At 37.5% G+C, this 18,864-nt stretch overlaps 1 protein-coding gene across 1 annotated transcript in view; it reads left to right on the top strand.

Annotated features, from left to right (window-relative positions):
* Positions 1–18,864, top strand: part of DNAH3 (dynein axonemal heavy chain 3) — a 203,145-nt gene that overhangs the window by 131,335 nt on the left and 52,946 nt on the right. The window contains exons 41-43 of the mRNA XM_061209863.1: positions 11,306–11,409; positions 13,567–13,861; positions 15,440–15,619. Coding sequence (XP_061065846.1) covers positions 11,306–11,409; positions 13,567–13,861; positions 15,440–15,619 — 579 coding nt within the window. The remainder of the gene's footprint in view (positions 1–11,305; positions 11,410–13,566; positions 13,862–15,439; positions 15,620–18,864) is intronic.

Below are 18,864 nucleotides of genomic sequence, written 5' to 3'. Positions count from 1 at the left end.
CTTTGTTTTCAGTGACATTATTCCACTCCTTTCTCTTGTGCCTTCCTAAGTATTGTACAATAGGCAATTACAAAGCTCCTAGACAGAACCCATTTGAATCCAAAGATGTGTTTTAATTGCCAAGGGTGAATTCTTTCTAATATAACAGCTTTATTGAGGTATAATTTACATATCATAAAATTCACTCATTTAAGTGAGCAAATCAGTGGTTTTTAGCAAATTTGCCTAGTTGTGCAACTGTCTAATCCAATTTTAGAATATAGGAACATTAGAACAAATTTAGAACATTGATCACCCCAGTAAGATCCTTCATGCCCATTTTCAATGAATCCCTGTTCCCATCCTCAGCCCCAGGCAACCATTCATCTGCTCTCTATAGATTTGCCTTTTCTGGACATTTCAAATGCATGGAATCATGTAGTATGTGGCCTCTTGATCTGGCTTTGATTTTACTTTCTTATTACCATCTTAAAAAGCTTAAAATGTCTTTCTAGCCTTTCCACAGGGTTTAAAATTCTCATGGTGAGAGCTCCAGGGAGGCCTTCTCTGACCTCATGGGATGTTGTTTTCTGGGCTTTTCATGATCTAGGAGCCTTGGGGCACATGGATCTCTCAAATAAGTGCTGAAGGAACTGTGTTGGGGAATGAACACTAAGGAAAGCCAGCAGTCCTTTGGGGATTCCCTCAAAGTTGGGTTAACATCATCTAACATTGATCTTTATTTGTCCAGAAGTGCTAAATTTCCCTTTATTCTTTTGTTTTTTGTTTGTTTGTTTGTTTTTTAATTTTTTTAAAGTCTGTATTGAATTTGTTACAATATTGCTTCTGTTTTATGTTTTGGTTTTTTGGCCATGAGGCATGTGGGATCTTAGCTCCCTGACCAGGGATCGAACCCATACCCCCTGCATTTGAAGGTGAAGTCTTAACCACTGGACTGCCAGGGAAGTCCCCCATTGTGTGTCTTTTGAAAACCCACTCACCTCTCTGTTGAAGTTTATCTTGTTCTCCCAAGTGAAGGCGAGGAAAACAGCTGGGGCAGGTGGTGGTCAGAGGTGATAGAACTAATTTGTCTTCCTGGATTTCTACTACTATTCTCCCCATTCCACCCCTGCACTTGCATCAGAGTTTGAGTTAAAATCACAGTGCAGAGCGAACAGGAGCACTACTCTGATGAGGACCAAACAGACCTAGAGCTAAATGTTCTCAAGTGCCTCTCTGTGTGCCCACAGCTATGCTAAATGTCTGACACATATATCTCATTCACCTTCCACAGGGATTCTCTAAGCTTTCTATAAAATCAGGCCTATTTTACAGATATGCAAATGGTAACCTTGGCCAAGATCACACAGCAGTAAATCCACTTTTACTCAGTTGGACCTTTTCTCTTTGGCCGAAATGTTCCTGTATCAAGCCACAAATTAACTCTAGCTAATAACATGAGCAAGAGAAGGGGATAAATGCTTTTCTGAATCATGCTTTTTCTATCTCTTTTTTATTATAAAAACAATTTAATTCTATTAAATAAAAATGATCAAAAATATTTTTGTTCATACCACACTATCACAAGTATTTCACTTTTCAAAATATCTTTCTCTATCTTGTCCATCTGCTTTCATCTCTTTATATAGTTGCCATAATGGCATATATTCCATTTTTTATTCTTCTATTTTATCTGTCATTGTTTCTTGAATGCATTTTTCTATATTAATACTTAGATTTTGTAGCTATCATTTTTAAGTATTTAATAGATAATTTATTTTAAAACTTCATTTTTTAGTTTTCTATTTTACTTAAGTATTAATTGGGTATATATCTCATTATCTTCCTCTTAGTTCTAGATAATGTGAATTCTCTTCTTAAGGTCACTTCATCTCTCTAGAATGCGCATCGACATCATTGCCCCTAGTTCTTTTTTTCTTTATTGAAGTATAGTTGATTTACAATGCTTCAGGTGTACAGCAAAGTGATTCAGTTTTATATATATATAAATATATTTATATAAACACACATATATATGCATATGGCTATTCTTTTTCAGATTCTTTTCCATTACAGGTTTTTACAAGATATTCAATATAGTTCCCTGTGCTATACAGTAGGCCCTGTTGTTTACCTATTTTAGATATAGTGGTATCTGTTAATCCCAAATTCTTAATTTATCCCTCCCCCCTCCTTTCCCCTTTGGTAAGCATAAGTTTGTTTTCTATGTCTGTGCATCTATTTCTGTTTTGTAAATAATGTAATTGTCATTTTAATGACTGCAAAATATTCCATTCATTTTATAAGACATAATTTTGACTGGTCTTCTAATGTGGGACATGTAAATTATTTTCAAATTTTTGTTATCACAGGTGGTGCTGTATACTCATGTATAGAGATTATTTTCATTATGAATTATTTCCTTATGATAAATTCCCAGAATGTGATTTCTGACTTGGAGTAGAGACATTTTTGTAGCTCTGTAAGCATAGTGCCAGATTGCTTTCTAAAAGTGTTGTACCAGATTGACTTCTAGTAGAGCTGCACAGTGACGTAGGATAACAGAAACTCTCTCCTATAATACATAATGATATGAACAATAACAACAGTTTAAGCCTAAAAATTTCCCAGTTACAGCCTGATTCTTTAAACATTGAGAGGTAGAAGATAAGGAGAGAAACAAAAGATCCTGCATGTTGTATCTCTCAACCCAGAACCCACAACCCCATTGTCCTTCTAAAAGTGATGCTGAGAGGAAAGGGGATGAGTTGACAAAATTCTGAGAGTTCTCACTGGTAATCACCAGTGTGGAAAAAGCAGACGGCAGTGGTGACAGGACAGCTGCAAAAAAAATGTCTAAGAGAAACCTTTGAGCATGAAACCCCTCCATAATTTGGTAGGACCTTATTAGGAGTGAGAGAAACTACCAGGGTTTGCATCTTCCAGAGCTCCATGCTGGGTGGGGGATGTGAGCTGAATTTTTCAGGAGTGAGTCATGTCTCTAACTGGGGTGGGAGTGGGATGGACCCATGGTTCTGGAAAATTGGCCAAATTTTAGAAAGAGAGTGCAAAACCCAGGTTTCCTGGCAAGGGCAACTGAGTATTTCCTTTTCCCAACCCCTGTACCCTCAGGCTACAGAAAAGAAATCCACACAAATCCACACACCAGTCCTTGAATTGTGGCCAAGAAAGTGAGGGAAATAAACTCACCCTAGATAATGGTGGGGAAAATGTCAAGATTTTACCTGATTATGTCAGAATAAGAACATCAGAAAGAAAGAGACAGAGACAGAGAATGAGAATCTAAAAGAAAAACATGACCTAAGAAACATAAAATATTTGTGTTGCAAGAACTTAGTAATAATATAAATTTAATTTTTAAAATTTATAGATGAACAATGTGCTACTGGCAAAGGGATAGATATATAGATCAATGGAATAGAATTGAGAGTCCAGAAATAAGCCCCTCATATTTATAGTGACTTGATTTTTGACAAGGGTACCAAGATAATTTTATGGAAAAAGAATAATCCTTTCAACACATGGTGCTGGAATAAATGAATATATACATGTAAAATAATGAATTTGGGCCTCTACTTTACACCATAGTCAAAAATTAACTCAAAATGGATCAAAGATCTAAATTCAAGAGTTAAAATTATGAAAGCTTAGAAGAAAACATAGGTGCAAATGTTCATGACCTTGGACTAGGCAACAGTGTCTTAGGACACCAAAAGCACAAGCAACAAAAGAAAAAATAGTTAAACTGAACTTCATCAAAATTAAAAACTTTTGTGCTTCATAGGACAACATCAAGAAAGTAAAAAGACAACTCACAGAATGGGTGAAATTTTTTTGCAAATCATATATCTGATAAGGGATTTGTATATAGAATGTATAAAGAAGTATTATAATTCAATAATAAAAAGATAAATAACACAATTTTTATATGGACAAAGTAACTGAATAGACATTTCTCCAAAGAAGATATATAAAGGGCCAATAAGCACACGACAAGAACTCAACATTACTAGCATTATTAGCCATCAGGAAAATGCAAATCAAAAACAAGAGATACCAACTCACAACTGAAATGAGAATAATAAAAAAGATGGAAAACAACAAGTGTTGGTGAGAATGTGGGAAAATTGGAACCCTCACATGTTATAATGGAAATGTAAAATAGTACAGCAGCTTTGGAAAACAGCATTTCACAGTTCCTCAAAAGTTAAACAAACAAAAGAAAGTTAAACATAGAGTTACCATATGACCAAGCAATTCCACTCCTAGATATATGCCCAAGAGAAATAAAAACAGATGTCCACACAAAGACTTGTACACAAATGTTCATAACAGCATAATTCATAATGACCAAAAAGTGGAAACAATCCAAATGTCCATCAACTGATGAATGCATAAATAAAATATAGTATATCCATACAATTAAACATTATTCAACAATAAAAAGAAATGAAGTAATAATACATGATACAACGTGGATAAACCTTAAAAACATTATGATGAGTAAAAGAAGCCAATCACAAAAGAACATCTATTGGATGACTTCAATTATATGAAATGTCCAGAATAGCAAATCTATAGAGATAGAAAGTACATTAGTGGTTGCCTAGTGTTGTGGGCAAGCGGGGAGATGAGGGACGAGAAGAGGATTTGGGAGGTGACAGCTAAGAGGTATGAGGTTTCTTTTTGGTGCAATGAAATGTTCTAAAATTGATTATGGTAATGACTGTACAACTCTGTGAATATTAGTATATTCATACATACATGTATTTTTAGTAAACGATTGAATTGTACAATTGAAATGGGTGAATTATATCATGCGTGAATTATATCTTAATAAATCTGTCATTTAAAAGTTTGTAGATGAGGTGATAAAACCACAGAATCAGAGAAAAAGAGGGGTTGAGAAACCAAAGAAACAAATTGAGAGCTAAACAATGCTATTAATGATCTAATAAATTAGAACCAGCAAGGAATAAAGCATACAAGTCTAGACAGCTAACAAATGGCTTAAAGAAAAGGTTTCACATAACTACACTTGCTACAGAAGACGAAGTCTAAGAGCAATTATGAAGAATATGATTGATATGGAGACCAAACAGTGCTAATTCCTTTAGTAGGTAACCCAATAAATAGTGTAGAAAATATATACTAAGATATAAATGCAGAACTTTTTCCTAAAATGAAGAACTGCTTCTGTAAATTTTAAGAGTATGCTGTATTCCAAGAAAAACTGATACAGAATAATTGACCAAAAGAAATAATATGATTAAATTATTGGACTTCCAGGATAAAAGACATTCCATCACACATCTGTATAGGAAAGAAAAATCAATAAAAGTGGAAATATCTGATGGGCCTCAGACTTCTACACAGCAACCTAGAATGCAAGAAAACACACTGGAACAATGGTCTGCAACATTCTGAGGGAAAGAAAATGTGACATAAGAATACTACTCTCAGCCAAGTCACGGTTCAAATACAAAAGGTAGACATTGTCAAACATGCAAGGTCTGCGAGAATAGAGCCCTGATAAGTCCCTTCTTGGAAATACAAAATGAAATCAGCCAACTAACAAATCAATCAAGATAAAGAACTCTTGGGGACTGCCCTGCTGGTCCTGTGGGTAAGACTCCACAATCCCAATGCAGGGGGCCCGGGTTTGATCCCTGCTTGGGGAACTAGATCCCACATGCATGCTGCAACTGAGAAGCCTGCATGCCGAAAATAAGAAGCCTACATGCCGCAACTAAAGATCCTGCATGCCGCAACGAAGATACCACGTGCTGCAACTAAGTCCTGGCGCAGCCAAAATAAAATATAAAAATAAATAAATAAACATAGCAGAGTGTACATGTCAAATTAAAAAACAAAACAAAAACTCTTAAATAGTCTGTGTTAAAAGCCCTGAGTTTGAGTGTTGAACCTATTTAAATAGAGACCTAAGACTAAGGAATGGGAGAATTATAGTTGCAGAACAAAATGTCAGTGTTATAATCCCTGAAAAAGTAAGTTATATCATCAAGAACAATAAAAGGAACCAAAGGAGAGGAGAAGGAAGAGTGAGCGTTAATCACGTCATAGTTCATAAAGGAATCAATGAAACTGGTCTAACATCGAGTCACATGTATTTACAAATGAAATGTGATATCAGGATTTACTTCAAAATACTCCAGACAAAGAAAACAAAAGGGAGGGAGGACGTGAGGAGGGAAGGAAAATGAATATGGTGGTGGTTGGTGTTGGGGAAATGAATGAGACAAGAGTTGCAAAATGTTGAAGATTATTGAAGCTAGATAATGGGTACATGGCAGTTTATTATACTATTCTCCTTATTTTTGTGTACTTTTTAATTTTTTCACAATAAAAAGTTAAAATATAATAACAAAGTTGGATTAAATTATTTTTAAAATTATAATGACTTCAAGCCCTAATGGCTTAAAAAAATATTTTTGAATTAAGAAGCATCTTGCTAAAAGGGTAAATATTAAAAGTTTTCATCACAGAAAAAACTGATGAACTGAAATGTTTGAACTGATGGACTGAAATGTTTCATCCCTTTAACTGAAGCTCAAGACTCTCTCTCGCTCACACACACATACACCCTACAACCACCAAGCCTGCCCTCTTTGGGCCAGTTACAGGCGAGTCCTGTGGAGAGAGAAGCAAGTCACTTGTGCTTACAGTTTGGCTGGCTGGGCAATGGGGCAGGCCCTGTCATGCCCGCTGCTGCTGTGAATCACATGGCCTAGCATTTGTCTTGCCAGGGCCTGGGTAATTCTCCATGTCCACTTCAGAAGATTTTTCTCTTATTTTTTTTTAAATTTTATTTCATTCTGCAGGCTTTGCAAACAGTATCTCATAGACTTCTCATGGCATTCTCTAAATGAGGAAATTGAAAAGGGAGTCATTCACCCGGGGCCCCACAGTGAGTCAGTAAGGAACAGTTGGATGGGAGGCCAGGTCCTTCCCTGACACCCTTCTTATTCCCACTCCTCATCTTAAAGTGAAAAAAAGAAAAAGACACCCACCAATTACAGAGGCAGGGACTTCACTGGGAAAAAGGATCATAGGAACTTTGTGTCACTTTTGTGGGGAAGGTGGGGAGTGGTTCCAGATGGGTACTATGATTGTAGTTTGGAAGAATTGGTGGAGTGGGAAGGCAACTCAGAATCCAAGTTCAAGCATCCTGACTTCTCACAAACAACCTTGTAGCCCTGTAACTCTCCAGCTCTGCTACAACTGGCTTCTGCCTCCCCCCCAACCTTTCTGCTATCTCCCTGCCTACCAGCCCCTCCAGCCCTCCCCTCCAGCTTGGCCCCCAAGGCCCACCTCCTCCACCTTTCTTTCTCATCAGCACCTCTGCTCCCTCCTTCCCTTGTCCTCCTGCCAAACACACCTGGCAAAACCTCTATCTTGGATCAATACACCACCCCTTTTTTTCTTTCCACTCATACTACAGAGCTGCTGAACAGTACAGGAGAAAATCACATAAGCAGAAGACTTGGCATTACTTTCATGGTCTCCAACCTCAGTTTGGGGAAGCAGAAAGACCATAGACTTTGGACTCAAATAGATCTGTTTTGGAACATAGATGCAAAAACACCTCAACAAAATACTAGCAAACCGAATCCAACAATATATTAAAAGGATTATAGACCATGATCAAGTGGGATTTATCAATTTCCACAAATCAGTCAATGTGGAACACCACATTAAATTGAAGAATAAAAAACATATGATCATCTCAATAGATGCAGAAAAAGCTTCTGATAAAATCAATATCCATTTATGATTAAAAACTCTCCAGAAAGTGGATGTAAAGGGGACAAGCCTTAACATAATAAAGGCCATACATGACATACCCACAGCTAACATCATACTCAATGGTGAAAAGCTGAAATCATTTCCTCTAAGATCAGGAACAAGACAAAGATGCCCACTCTTCCCACTTTTATTCAACATAGTTTTGGAAGTCCTAGCCACAGCAATCAGAGAAGAAAAATAAATAAGTAAAAGGAATCCAAATTGAAAAAGAAGTAAAACTGTCACAGTTAGAAGATGACATGACACTATACATAGAAAATCCTAAAGACGCTACCAGAAAATGACTAGAGATCATCAACAAATTTGGTAAAGTTGAAGGATACAAAATTAATATAGAGAACTCTGTTGCATTTCTATACACTAACAATGAAATATCAGAAAGAGAAATTAAGGAAACAATCTCATTTACCATTGCATCAAAAAGAATAGAATACCTAGGAATAAACCTACCTAAGGAGGCAAAATACCCATACTCTGAAAACTGTAAGACACTGATGAAAGAAATTGAAGACAGATGGACAAACAGATGGAAAGATATATAATGTTCTTGGATTGGAAGAATCAATATTGTTAAAGTGACCATGCTACCCAAGGCAATCTACAGATTCAATGCAATCCTTATCAAATTATCAATGGCATTTTTCACAGAACTAGAACAAATAATCCTAAATTTTATATGGAACCATAAAAGACCCAGAATTGCCAAAGCAATCCTGACGAAGAAGAATGGAGCTGGAGGTATCATGCTCCCTGACTTCAGGCTATACTACAAAGCTACAGTAATCAAAAAGGTATGGTACTGGCAGAATAACAGACACATAGATCAATGGAAGAGGACAGAAGGCCGAGAAATAAACCCATACACTTATGGTCAATTAATCTATGACAAAAGAAGCAAGACTATGTAATGGAGAAAACACAACCTCTTCAATAAATGGTGCTGGGAAAACTGGACAACTACATGTAAAAGAATGAAATTAGAACATTCTCTAACACCATATACAAAAATAAACTCAAAATGCATTAAAGACCTAAATGTAAGACTAGATACTGTATAACTCCTAGAAGAAAACATAAGCAGAACACTCTTTGACATGAATCGCAGCAATAATTTTTTGGATTCATCTCCTAGAGTAATGGAAATAAAAGCAAAGCTAAACAAATGGGACCTAATTGAATTTAAAAGCTTTTGCGCAGCAAAGGAAACCATAAACAAAACAAAAAGACAACCTACAGAATGGGAGAAGATATTTGCAAACAATGCAACTGACAAGGGATTAACTTCCAAACTATACAAACAGCTCATACAGCTTAATATCAAAAAAACAAACAACCCAGTCAAAAAAATGGACAGAAGGCCTAAATAGACATTTTTCCAAAGAAGACATACAGATAGCCAAGAGGCATATGAAAAGATGCTCAGTATAGCTAATTATTAGAGAAATGGAAACCAAAACTACAATGAGTTATTGCTTCACACCAGTCAGAATGGCCATCACCAAAAAGTGTACAAATAATAAGTGCTGGAGAGAGTGTGGAGAAAAAGTAACCCTCCTACACTGTTGGTGGGGATGTAAATTGGTGCAGGCACTATGGGGAACAGTATGGAGGGTTCTCAAAACACTAAAAATAGAGTTACCATATGATCCAACAATCCCACTCCTGGGCATACACCTGGAGAAAATATAATTTGAAAAGATACATGCACCCCAGTATTCATAGCAGCACTATTTACAATAGCTAAGACATGGAAGCAACCTAAATGTCCATTAACAGAGGAATGGATAAAGAAAATGTGGTGCATATATATACAACGGACTATTACTCAGCCAGAAAAAAGAATGAAATAACACCATTTATGGCAGCATGGATGGACCTAGACACTATCATATGAAGTGAAGTCAGACAGAGAAAGTGAAATATCATATGATATCACTAGTTTGTGGACTCTTAAAAGATACAAATGAACTTATTTGTAAAACAGAAATAGACTCACAGACATAGAAAACAAACTTATGGTTACCAAAGGGGAAAGGAGGGGGAGGGATAAATTGGGAGTTTGGGATTAACATATACACACTACTGGACTTCCCTGGTGGCGCAGTGGTTAAGAATCCACTTGCCAATGCAGGGGACACAGGCTCCAGCCTTGGTCCCAGAAGATCCCACAAGCCACGCAACGACTAAGCCCTTGCGCCACAACTACTGAGCCTGTGCTCTAGAGCCCGCGATTCACAACTACTGAGCCCACGTGCCACAGCTGCTGAAGCCTGTGTGCCTCAAGCCCATGGTCTGCAACAAGAGAAGCCACCGTAATGAGAAGCCTGCTCACCGCAATGAAGAGTAGGCCCCGCTCACCACAACTAGAGAAAGCCTGCACATGGCAACGAAGACCCAATGCAGCCAAAAATAAATAAATAAATTTATTAAAAAATATATACATACTGCTATATATAAAATAGATAATCAACAAGGGCCTTCTGTATAGCACAGGGAACTATATTCAATATCTTATAATAACCTATAATGGAAAAGAATCTGAAAAATAATACATATATACATATATATGTGTAACTGAATCACTTTGCTGTACACCTGAAACTAACACAACTTTGTAAATCAACTGTACTTCAATTAAAAAAAAGTTTTCCTCACAAGAAAAAAAATTCTATGTATGGTGACAGATTTTATAAGAATAGAATCATTTGACATTATATGCATTATATATTATATATACAATCTTTATAAATATAATTTTATAATGTGATCAGTTCACTGTATATATAAATATTGAATCATTATATTTTATACCTGAAACTAATATAATGTTATTTGTCAATTATACCTCAATTGAATTAAAAAAAAAAGAAACCACTTTTAGGAACCAATATCTCTTGTAGTGAATAATGATTATCTGAAGTTCAGCAGGTCCTTCAGTTTCATTTTAGTCTTCTTTTCTTCTAATTTAAGTAAAATTAGATTTAATGTTTTTATTTTTAATAGTATAATATATAAAAATATATATTATTATATTTTATGTTGTATTAATATAAATCATATATATATACATAGTGTATGATATATAATATCAAATGATCCTATTCTAATAAAATCCTTTCTTTCATCTACCTATACTTCCATCTTTAATATGTTTGTGTGCCTCGAGAGAGGACTGGAAGGAAAAAGTTATCTCTAGATGTGAGATTTGGAGCGATTTGCTTTCTTTTTTGTTCTTTTCAATACTTCCTCTTTATATTATTAAGAATAATTATTTGTATAATTAGCACCTATTATTTTTATACATATAATAAAGTTATTACTCTTTAAAAGGTGTTGTTCCAGGTTATACCGTTATACAACTATGCCAGTACTGGTAGTTATTCATTTCAGATGCCTATGGCTGAGGTAGTTAAATACCTCAAATATGAAATGTAAACCCCTGATGTACTAATAATCTATTTTATTTCTTTGGGTCCAGGAAGCATCTATGATTTTTATTTCCTCAAGCAAGGTGGTGGACATTGGTACACATGGACAGAGTATATCACCAAAGAGGAGGAAAATATCCCAGCAGATGCAAAGGTAAAAGAGAGTTATTGGCCATGGAACTTTGGTAATGACCTGATATTCAGCAAAGTGGAGAGGTTAACAGCAGGTCTGTGTTAGCATTTTTAAGAACTTACTTTAGAAAAAGGTTCAAACATGAGCTGGATTGAGCCTTCAAAACATGGACTTTAGAATCAGAGAGTCCCAGATTCCTTACTCAGCCTTCACTCTCTCTGCCTCAATTTACTCAACTACACAATAGCAGAAAAAAATACCTAAAGGATGGCTGCAAGGATTGAAGACATTATACATGAATTTGTGGCACACACTGTGTGCTAGATTATGCTGTTGCTATTCTGATTATTATCACTGTCTATAATGCCAGATGGTCATCAATCCACCTCTCAGATATCTCAGCCAAAAAGATCCTTGCCTTTTCTTTAAAATCCCCAGAGAAAGATTTCTTTAATCAGAATTCTCAGAAAAATGGGTGCTGATTAATAGATTTTCTGGTTAGCAGACAATTCACCTACAACTCCTGCTCATTTCTTTGTGGAAAATTTTTTCCAGATGTGGAATTTCATGCCTCTATTTACAGTTATCTAGTGGACATAATTTATCTTTCTGGGGGTGATTGTAGATTGTTCAGGCCCCAGATAGAGTAGTAGGAGGTGGATGGGAAAGTGGAAATATTGATGACAAAGTCAGACACCAGATAGGAGCACAGCTGCTTGTGGAAAGGGTGCAATAAGCAGGAGTGAATGTGTGTTGAGTTCAGGACACACCCTGGAGGCTGAGTCTTGTAAAGAACCCCACAGCACTGAGGCCCTAAACTTTCATTCTCCTTAAAGAGCTTCATCACCTGAGCTCCAGGGGTTTGAAATCTTGCTGGATTCATACAAATAAAAGTCCAATGCAGAAAATATTTTAGTTCTGCTGGGAATTTTTCCTTTGTCAAAAAATTGTTCTAGCCCCTGAAAATAAAAATCTATGAAACAAAACCTGCTTTAAATTCCTAGTCTTGGTACCTGGTTCTGCATTCAGTATCACTTACTGGCTATGTGGCTTTGGACAAGTTAACCAGCCATCCTCCAGTCTCAATTTTTTCATCTGAAAAAGTGAGCTAATAATATACCTGCCTCAGAGGGTTATTGGGAAAGCTGCAGGGAATAACAGAGGCAAAACATCCATAGCTCAACACCTGTTAATTCTCTTCCTCACCACTTCAATTCCTTTGTTCTATCTGCTCCTTTTACTTTGATCAAATTACATATCAAAAGAAGCCAAGACTTTGTCTACCAATATACACAAGGCCACCATGTTGCACAGTCCCTGTTGGTGCCACTTGCATTATGGTCTAGTTTTGCTTTAGGGGCACCATTTACATAACCCATAGTGTGAATGGTGCTCCCTAGAGTTACACAACACAGTGGCTCCATGTTCACTAGCCCCTTCTAGTCTAGACATATAAGTAGTAGACATATAAGTAATAGGGATTCCAGGAGCTCAAGACCAAGCCCTTAGAGTCCAATTGGAGCCTGAATACCAGGAATAGTATTGCAGTTTCCATATTGGAAAAGGAGTTAATAGGAACAACCAAGAATCTGAGCATTAGGAAAAGCAGATGAGGAACAAGCACAGGGAATGGGGGTCAAGGGTCACACCTAACCCTTCTTGAACAAGCAGTATAGGTGGCGTATGGGAGGTGGATCTTTCCTGGGGCAAGGCAGACAGCTTGGTTCAGAGCAGTGGTCTCAGACGGCAGTAGCTATAGACCCATCCTTACTGTAATTGGTGTTTATAATATGACATTTCAGTGGTTAAGAATATAAACCTTGGAATCAGACAAGCTGGAATTAAAATCCTTGCATTTCCACTTACTTGGTGTGTAAGTGAGCTCTGGATCTCAGTTTCCTCATCTCTAAAACAGACTTTCCTCATCTCTAAAATGCCCATATTTACGTGCAAGATTTAATTTAATCCTCAAAGCAGCTCAGTGAACTAGGTGCCATTATTATCCCCATTTTACAGATGAAGAAACTAAGGCCCCTGGAGAGGTAAAATACTCAAAATCATAAAGATAAATAAGAGATGGAGCTGAATGGATAGTAAGGATAGAACCCAAGTCTCCTGAATTCCAACACCCAATCTCCTGGGCTCAGTACCAAGACTCACCATGTCTTTGTGGCACAGGTCTCAGAACTCATCATCCCCACAATGGAAACAGCCCGGCAGTCCTTCTTCTTGAAAACCTACCTGGACCATGAGATTCCAATGCTGTTCGTAGGACCCACGGGCACTGGCAAATCAGTCATCACCAACAACTTCCTTTTCCGCCTTCCCAAAAATACTTATCTGCCCAACTGCATCAATTTCTCTGCCAGAACTTCAGCCAGTCAGACCCAGGATATCATCATGTCCAAGCTGGATCGACGGCGGAAGGGCCTTTTTGGGCCTCCCATAGGGAAGAAAGCAGTGGTATTTGTGGGTAAGGCATTGGTCTGGATCTGGACACACCAAATTCTTCTACTCTAAGCTGCAGCAAAACAGAATCTCCCCTTGTAGGGCCACTGTATAGTCCTTTTACTCTCTCTGGGAGATAAAATATTTCTGGTTAATATAATTCAGCATTCCTTCCCTCACCTCCTATTTTCCTTCCTTCCTTCCTTCCATCTTTCCATCCCTTCTTCTCTCCCTTCCCTCCCTCTCTTCCTTCTTTCATTTTTTGTTTCCTGTCCTTTCCTTCATTCATTACCAAGTATTTGTTAACCATGTGCTATAAGCCAAATTTTCAGTAAGAGAGGCAAGGTCCAGGCCTTTTTGCCTGAGGGAGGATCCCAGTTTCTCCTGGAATGAAGTTGAGCCCGTGGATCAGGCAAAGTTACTTTGTAGTGAGAAGCAGTTAGGTCCAGAAGGGGATTGTGGTGTTTGCCCTCTTGCATCTCCAGAAGCAACTCACACTTTGTCATGAGCTCCTATTCCATTATGTGCCAGATAAATATGTTATCAGTATATGAAGAAATCTAATAGTTGCTAAATAAATATTTGTGAAGTAAGCACATTGAATTTTCCCGGGATTTTATGTTTACAAAGCACTTCCTCATTTATTTTGTTTGAGCCTCACGGCCCCATCAGTTTATTAGCCACCATTATCACTTTACTAGTCAGTTAATTGAGGCTCCAGAGGTTAAATTCCCTGTTCAGGGTCAAACATCTAGAAAATTCTGGAACCACGAGCCAAAACCAGGTTTCTTGGTGCCAAATACATTATCTTTTCCACTCTCTTACTGCTGACTCATAAAATTCTCGTTTAGTAATAGTAATGCCCTGCCCTTCTGGGTTATCTCATGTCCTGTCTTTAAAATTCATGTATTGATAATAAATGTTGCATGTATTTATATCCTTGCCAATTAGCAACAGCTCCTTAAAGGCAGGGATCCTATTTCGTTTCCCTTTCTTTTCCCCCTTTCTCCTTTCATCCAATCTTTTCTCCCTTCCCATTTTTATGGTATATCCAAAAACAGATTAAGCTTTGCAGCCAAACAGACCTAGGTCCAAATCTCACTTTTTAACCCTAAGCATGTTGTGACCCTAAGCATATTATTCCATGACCTTCAGTTCCTCACCTCTAACATAAAGGTAATACTCTCTTCCTTATAAAGTCATTATTTTGATTAGATGAGATAATATGTATAAAACTCCTAAAATCTTACATGACACAAAACTGGGCATTTAATCAATGTTCATTGGAGTTTATTGAGTGCCTTCTATGTGCCAGGACTGAGCAATATGCTATTTTAGAAAATCAATCCCTACCCTGGAGGAAATATGGGAAAAAATTAAATGTCTATTTGTTAATGCCAATCTGTCAATAAAGCAGGAGAGCCCAGAACCCAGGAAAAGCTCTTCCATTATGGTGAGAATGTCCACTGGCTGAGCCCTGCCTAGAGTGAGGATGTAACAACTGGGCACGGACTCTCCCATGGAGGGATAATCATCTGCTACCTCCTGTGAGAGCAAAGGATCCCATAGACTTACAATCTGTGGCCATGGCTTCTTTCCCCAGATGACCTCAACATGCCAGCCAAAGAGGTGTATGGGGCCCAGCCCCCCATTGAGCTCCTGAGGCAATGGATTGACCACGGTTACTGGTTTGACAAGAAAGACACAAACAAGCTGGACATCGTTGATGTGCTGCTTGTGACAGCCATGGGCCCCCCTGGTGGAGGAAGAAATGACATTACTGGTATGTGAAGGAGAGAGTTCATTACTCTTCACCCACCCCCTGCAGAGCCAGACCACCTTCATGAATGGAGGGTTGGTGCAGGGCACTCGTCCTGATGGAAGGTGGAGAAAAGTGTGTTTAGGCTGTAGCCAGAGACACTTGAGTTAGCTTCAAGGAGTGACATTTGAATATTTCATGTTGGTAGTTGTATGAAATAGGATGGGAAGATGAAAAGAGGATTTGAGGAGTCTTTGGCTAGGGCTTAGAGGAACAGAGAGTCCCATGAAGAGGGGAGTTCAGTGTGGACAGCATGTGTTCCAGGAGGGAGGCTAGATCAGAGGTTCTCAACTAAGGGTGCATGACAGATTCACCTGTTGTGTTTCTTATAATTCTTTGGATTGCCAGAGATAGAACACCTAACCCAAGTGGCCTAAGCAAAATCATAATGATAATAAACAAACAAATAAATAAGATTTTTTCCCCTGTCATCTAACACTTCAGGAATATATTTTGCTTCAGGTGCAACTTGATCCATCTAGGTCTACAGATTTTCATACTTTTATTCTGAGATACATCCTTGGTTAAGAATCTTAATGCCATTTCCAGACTTAAGATTCTGTGACCTTGCTCTCCCCTGTGGCATTTGTCTTTCTCATTTGTAAAATAAGGAAGATAAGCAGGGTGATTTTACTTGGGTACACAAACCCATCACCTTCCACTTCAAGTATAGAGTCCAGGGGTACCTTTGCCTTGGGTTTGAATATAACAGGATCTCAGGCACTTAGCGTCTATAAATTCAACACTTCTCTCACTAGTGAGAGGGAGAGGAACTTGGTATATTACTTTTCTCTAAGACCTAGTCATTCAATAGGAGAAAATATTTGCAAACCATCTCTCTGATAAGGAGTTAATATACAAACTATGTAAGGAATTCATACAACGCAATAACAAAGCAACAAACAATCTGATTTGAAAATGGATAGAGAATTCGAATAGACATTTTTCTAAAGAAGACATACAAATGGCTGACAGGCACATGAAAAGATGTTCAATATTGCTAATTATTAGAGAAATGAAAAGCAGAATCACAGTGAGATATCACCTCACACCTGATAGAATGGCTATTAACAAAAAGTCAAGAGATAAGAAGTGCCCTTGTACACTGTTGGTGGGAATGTAAATTGGTGCAGCCACTATGAAAAACAGTAGGAGGTTCCTCAAAAAATTAAAAATAGCACTACCATATGATCCAGCAATGCCACTTCTGGGTATATCTGAAGGAAATGAAATCACTATCTTGAAGAAATATCTGCACTCCCATGTTCATTGCAACATTATTCACAATAGTCAAGTCATGGAAACAACCAAAGGGTCCATTGATGGATGAATGGGTAAAGAAGATGTATACACACATACACACAATGGGATATTATTCAGCCATAAAAAAGAATGAAATCCTACCCTTTGTGACAACATGGATGGACCTTGAGAACATTATGCTAAGTGAAATAAGTCAGACAGAGAAAAACAAATGCTATATAATATCACTTACGTGTGGAATCTAAAAAAGCCAAACTCATAGAAACAGGAGTAGAATGGTGGTTGCCAGGAGTTAGGGGATGGGGGAAATGGGGAGATGTTGGTCAAAGGGTACAAATTTCCAGTTATAAGATGAATAAGTTTTGGGAATCTAATGTATAGCATGGTGACTCTAGTTAACAACAACAGCAACAATGGAATTGTTACTTAACCTTATTGTGGCAATCATTTTGCAATATCTATATGCATCAAATCATCATGTTGTAAACCTTCAGCTTATATATGTTATATGTCAATTATATCTCAATAAAACTGGCAGGGGGTGGAAATCTATTCAAAAGGGAATATCTGTTTCCAGTACATATCATGGAAAGAGTAATTACTAACATTTGTGCAGCAATTGACAGTTTTCAGGCTATGTCACATAATATGATATTTGAAAAGATCCTATAATAAAGACCAGTGCCCAAAGTCTGCCAGGAACACATCTGTAGTCAAGTGAAATTGGGTTTATTAATTTGCTGCAGAAAGGGTGTCTGCACAGCATGGAGAACCATGAGAGTAAGAGTGCCTGGTGAAAGAGAGTTAAATGGGCTTGTGCTGGGTGATGTGAGGAAAGGCTTAAGGAACCAGGGACTCTGTTTGGGATTGGGTAATCTCAGGAAGTGGGGACAATTTGATGAGTGGGTATCTTAATTTTTTCTTTGCTTGGTAAAGAAGTAGAGTCACTCATATTAGCTAGGGGGGTAGTTTTCATGGTTTCAGAGCAAACTTGTTTCTATCTTGTTCCATCATAGCTAGGGAGTGACCTCATCTGATGTTGATATTTAATGAAATTGTGTTCAGTGGAGAACTAACAGCCTAGCTGATACTTGCCAGACCAGCTGCCAGCTTTCAGGGCTGAGATGGGAAACCTGAAGCTCAAGGCAATATAGTATGGTGGTTGAGAGTATGGCTTGGCAGAAGACTGATCTGGGTTTAGGTAACATTAACAAACATTAAGTACTATTAGTATCCTTATCATCAAAATAGTAAGTGAATTTCTCAAGTTCACACAACTGTAGATGGTTCCGGATCAATGTGTAAAATGTTATTCTGGCATTTTTTTTTAAAAAAAGAAAAACCTACATATGTCAATACATAAGTATAGTGGAGTATATATATATATATATATATATATATATATATATATATATATATATATATATATAATACTTACGTACTGACATATGTATTTTCCTTTTTTTAAAAAAATGCCATATATATATATTGAAAAGAGTTTTGGGAAAAATGGCAGCAACTGTGCCAGAATCATCATTTTTGGCTCTTCCCAAATTCCCATAAACAGAGCAACTAGATAGCAAAACCAAAAACCTATAAACAACATTTACAACAAAACTAGTTGGCAGAGTATTCCCCACATATTCTAAAGTATAATTGGTGGGAACAAACCACTGGCAGCTACAAGACCCACATGTTATCTGCATCTGTGCGGGAGAAAGCAGAGGGAAGTATTGAGACATCTAACAGACCTGAGAATGGTTGAACCCAAAAGTAGCAAACAGGTATTCACTGATAAGCATGGCAGCCAATTTGAGAACAGGAGCTGGAGTTGGCAGGACTTTTACCTTCTCAAATAACAAGTAAGCACAGTGAACCTGCAGTGAGCTCTGAGGGACTAGAGCATTATAGCCAGTTGTGGTTTCTTGAGACTAACCACCCAGGTC

Source organism: Eubalaena glacialis, chromosome 13 (genome assembly GCF_028564815.1).
Source record: "Eubalaena glacialis isolate mEubGla1 chromosome 13, mEubGla1.1.hap2.+ XY, whole genome shotgun sequence".
Lineage (NCBI taxonomy): Eukaryota > Metazoa > Chordata > Mammalia > Artiodactyla > Balaenidae > Eubalaena > Eubalaena glacialis.
The sequence above is the reverse complement of the archived record's forward strand: the minus strand, read 5'-3'. Positions and strand labels throughout refer to the sequence as shown.